This window comes from Rhincodon typus, chromosome 21 (genome assembly GCF_021869965.1).
Source record: "Rhincodon typus isolate 14 chromosome 21, sRhiTyp1.1, whole genome shotgun sequence".
Classification (NCBI taxonomy): domain Eukaryota; kingdom Metazoa; phylum Chordata; class Chondrichthyes; order Orectolobiformes; family Rhincodontidae; genus Rhincodon; species Rhincodon typus.
Window position 1 is genome coordinate 16,717,423 of NC_063352.1, and position 4,893 is coordinate 16,722,315.

The 4,893-nt window shown below is 44.8% G+C and overlaps 1 protein-coding gene across 1 annotated transcript in view; it reads right to left on the reverse strand.

The window, feature by feature from the left end:
* The window catches only part of LOC109921698 (dynein axonemal assembly factor 5-like), a 106,206-nt gene extending 104,754 nt beyond the window's left edge, over window positions 1-1,452 (reverse strand). The window contains exon 1 of the mRNA XM_048609877.1: window positions 895-1,452. Coding sequence (XP_048465834.1) covers window positions 895-1,444 — 550 coding nt within the window. The 5' untranslated portion in view covers window positions 1,445-1,452. The remainder of the gene's footprint in view (window positions 1-894) is intronic.
* Window positions 1,453-4,893: the final 3,441 nt, after the last annotated feature.

A 4,893-nucleotide genomic window follows, 5' to 3' on the forward strand; every position in this document is an offset into this window, starting at 1 on the left:
CCAATGGTATCAATGTGGATTTCACAAGCTTCAAAATCTCCCTTCCCACTACCGCATCCCAAAACCAGCCCAGCTCGTCCCCGCCTCCCTAACCTGTTCTTCCTCCCACCTATCCCCTCCTCCCACCTCAAGCCGCACTCCCATTTCCTACCTACTAACCTCATCCTGCCCCCTTGACCTGTCCGTCCTCCCTGGACTGACCTATCTCCTCCCTACCTCCCCACCTACACTCACCTTTACTGGCTCCTTCCCGCCTCTTTGACCTTCTGTTTCCTCTCCACCTATCTGCTCCTCTATCCGCCTCCCCCTCTCTCCCTATTTATTTCAGAACCCCCTTCCCCTCCCCCATTTCTGAAGAAGGGTCTAGGCCTGAAACGTCAGCCTCTCTGCTCCTATGATGCTGCTTGGCCTGCTGTGTTCATCCAGCTCTGCACCTTGTTGTCTCAGATTTTCCAGCATCTGCAGTTCCTACTTCCTCTGAGACTTAAGGGAGTTTTGTCTTCCGTGTGATTGTAGCACACCACTGGTATCCATGCCTATAGGAATCAGGAATTCTGTCCTTTCCTAAAATTAAAACCCATTTCTTTCAGCTATACTTTTAGTCATTTGTCCTAATATTCTCACGTGGTTTAGTGTCATGTTTTTGCTTTACAGTGCACCTGTGAAGAATTCGGACATTTTATTTTGTCGAATGCAAACATATAAATACGACATGTTGCGGGTTTGATTTTGGGGGGCGGCGGTATATCAGGACATTGAGTAGTTCTCGGTAATGTCCTGTGTGTTATGATGTGTAGCCTTCCCGAGAAGTTTCACCAGCATCGAAGCAGACAAGGGCAATCCACAATGTTCCTCTTCCTGAGCTTGGTGAAAGTGGGCAAACTCTGCACTTACCGGGGGTGCATTTCGCATACTTGGCCGCGCACTCGCAGCTCTTCTTCTTAACCTCTGGGAAAGGGTCCACGATGGTTCTTTGCAGGATCCTGACCATGTCCTCCAGGTAGGAAGCCAGCTGCCGGCCGCACACCTCGACGGTCAGCACCAACAACTGCAGCAGGGTCAGGCGCAGCTCCTCGGCCGGCTCGGTGATCTCCTGCTGGCCCAAGCGCTGCACCACGACGGGGATGAGCTGAGGCAGGGCCTCGTGAGGCCGGGGCACGGCCCGTATAAAGTCGGCGAGGGTGAGTGCGGCCAGCTCCCGGCAACGTTCGGCCGGATCGGAGAGGGAGCGGAGGAGAGGCCGCAGGAGGGAGGTCAACAGGCGCTGTTGGACCCCGCTGGACAGCTGCTTCTGCTCCACCGTCCCAGCGCGGATACACTCCAGTGCCCGGCGCCGAGAACTCTTGCTCTCGTTGCTCAGGCAGTTAATGTGGCGGCTCAGCGCCTGACATGTGGCAGCCGCCTGCTCAGCTTCAACCACCTCCTCCTCCACCGCCGCCGCCATCTTCCCCGTTGCTAACGGCAACAAGCCGCTACTTTACGACCGTTACCAAGGACTTGCTTGATGGCACTTTAAACAAAACCAACTTTATTGAAACTTTATTTTCTGAAGAAGGGTCTAGGCCCGAAACGTCAGCCTTTCTGCTCCTATGATGCTGCTTGGCCTGCTGTGTTCATCCAGCCCTGCAACTTGTTATCTCAACTTTATTGTCACTCCCCGTTGCTGCTTGGCTGTATAAATATTTTTAGTCACGCTGTTGAGGTATCTTCTGATACAGCTCAGGAGCAGGTGTAACTTGAACAGAGGTAGGGACGCTCCCAGTGCGTCATAAAATCAGTATTTACATTTTCGATCAACCTGTTCAGATGTGTTATAACCATACCTTCGGAGCAGGTGAGACTTGAACACTACAAAAGGGAACTGCTCCTGCACCAGATGATCCCTCCTTTGGGTATACATGGTACGAAGTAGATAGACACACAACAGGTTATTTAATTCCCAAATTAGAGTCAGGTTATCAAAGGTGAACTTTTTCATGTTGGAACGTTAGACTATTTCCAACGCAGAAGAATGGGCAGATGACTGAAGCAACTGAGGTTGGTGAGAGCTTTCAGTTGGATGGACAAGGGCTGCTGGAATACAAGTGTGTACTGTATACATTTTTATAGGAAGAATGTGGGAGGTAAATGAATAATGAGCCATACTCCACAAGTCACCATAGATAGCTCTCTCTTATCAGAGAAAGAGACCATTTGATATAAAGATTCACCAATATTCATCAAGCATACAGAAAGGTGGTGAAAGAGGTTCTGTGTCTACCTCAGTCAGGACAGGAATTGAAATTCTACCGGTTGCATTGCTAACTGAGCTAAATGAGCTTAGTTACAAGGAGGTAAAAGCTCGGAGCTAAAATTCAGGGATATCAGACTTTTCAAAAGGACAAACCGCAAGAAAAGGGTGTTTATAGAGAGTCATATGGTATGGAAACAGACCCTTCGGTCTAAGCAGTCCACACCGACCATGTTCCCAAACTAAACTAGTCCCACCTACCTTTTATTTGGTCCATTTCCTTCCAAACCTTCCTTATTCATGTACTGGTCCAGATGTCTTTTAAACAGTAGAAGTGTACCTGCATCTACCACTTTCTTTGGCAGTTCATTCCACACACTAACCACTCTGTGTTTTAAAAAAAAAAGTTGCCCCCATGTCCTTTCTAATTTTTTCTCCTCTCACCTTAAAAGTATTCCCTCTCGTTTTGAACTCTCCCAACTTAGGGAAAAGACATTTGCTATTCACCTTATCTGTGCTCCTTATGATTTTATAAACCTCCACAAACTCATCCCTCAACCTCCTATGCTCCAGTGAAAAAAGTTTCAGCCTATTTTTATAACTCAAACCCACTACTCCTCGCAACATCCTGGTAAATCTTTTCTGAACCCTCTCCAATTTAATCATATCCTTCCTATGACAGAGTGACCAGAACTGCATGCAGTACTTTAGAAGAGGTCTCCCCAATGTCCTGTACAACCTTGATAAGATGTCACAACTCCAATACCCAAAGGTCTGGGCAATGAAGGCCAGCATGCTGAATGCTTTTTTAACTCCTTGTCTGCCTGTGATGCAAATTTCAAATAATTATGTACGTTAACCCCCAGGTCTCCCAGCTCTACAACACTACCCAGGGCTCTATTAATTGTATAAGTCCTGCCCTTGTTTGTTTTACCAAAATGCAATATCTCGCATTTATCCAAATTAAACTCTGTCTGCCACTCCTCAGCCCATTGACCCAATTGATCTCTTTTTAATCTTAGATAACATTCATTCTCCATTGCACCACCAATTTTGGTGTCATCTGCAAACTTAGTAACCATGCCTCCTATTCTTATCCAAGTAATTTATATAAATAACAAACAAAAGTGAACCCAGTACCAATCCCTGTGGAACACCACTCGTCACAGGCTCCCAGTCAGAAAAACAACCCTCCACCACTATCCTCTGTCTCCTTGTGTAAAGCCAATTTTGTATCCAATTGGCAAGCTCCTCATGAATCCCATGTGGTCTAACTTTTCTAATTTGTCTACCAAGCAGAACCTTATCAAAAGCTTTGCAAAGTTCCAAGTAAACAATACCTACTGCTCTGCCCTATTTTTGGTTATTTCCTCCAGCTCAATCAAGTTTGTGAGACATGATTTCCCTCACACAAAACCAAGCTGACTACCCCAAACATTCCTTGCCTTTCCAAATGCAAGGAAATCCTATCATTCAGAATTACCTCCAACAACTTATCCACCACCGATGTCAGACTCACAGGTCTATACTTCCCAGGCTTCTCCTTACAGCCTTTCTTAAATAACCTTAAACAACATTAGCCACCCTCTAGTCCTCTGGCACCTCACCTGTGGTTATAGGTGATACAAATATTTCTGCTAGGGGGCCCTGCCATTCCCTCCCTAATTTCTCACACATCCTAGGATATACTTGATCAGATCCCAGAGATTTATCCACCTATATGTTTTGTAAGACCTCCAGCACTTCCTCTCCTGTAATGTGAACTATTTTCAAAACATCAATATTTATTTCCCTGAGTTCTCTAACATCCATTTCTTTCTCCACAATGAAAACTGATGTAAATATTCTTCTAATATCTTTCCCAGTTCCTGAGGTTCAACACAAAGATGATCTCGTTGATCTTGAAGGGGCCGTCCTCTCTCTGTCTTGTTGCTCTTTTGCTTGTAATGTCCTTATAGGATGCCTTTGGATTGTTGTTAACCTTATCAGTCAAGGCTGTCTCAGATCCCCACTTTGCCTTCCTGATTTCCCTCTACACTCTTTATATTCTTCAAGAGATTCATTTGATCCTATTTCTATATCTAACATAGGATTCTTTTTTAGTCTTGACTAGAACTTCTACATATTTATTTATTCATTGTTCCCTAACCTTACCAGCCTTACCTTTCACTCTAATAGGAACATAATGCCTCTGAACTCTCGTTGTCACACTTTTGAAAGCCTCCCACTTGTCAGTCATCCCTTTACCTGCAGTCTACTCCAATTAATTTTTGAAAGTTCTTGTCTCATACCATTAACATTTGCCTTACTCCAGTTAAGAACTTTAACTTGTATGGAAGGCTTGTCTTTTTCTATAACTATTTTAAAACTAGTCCCAAGTATTCCCCTGTTAACACTTAAGTCGCTTGCCCTGCCTTATTCCCCAAGAGAAGGTCAAGTTTTGCTCCTCCTCGAGTAGGGACATCTACATACTGATAAAGAAAATTTTATTGAACACATTTAACCAATTCCTCACCATCCAAACCGTTAGCACTATGACAGTCCCAGTCAATGTTTGGAAAATTACAGTCCTATTATTCTTGCAGATATCTGAGATCACTCTATATTTTTGCTTCTCAATTTCCTTCTGACTATTGGTTGAGCAATAGTACAATCCCATCAAG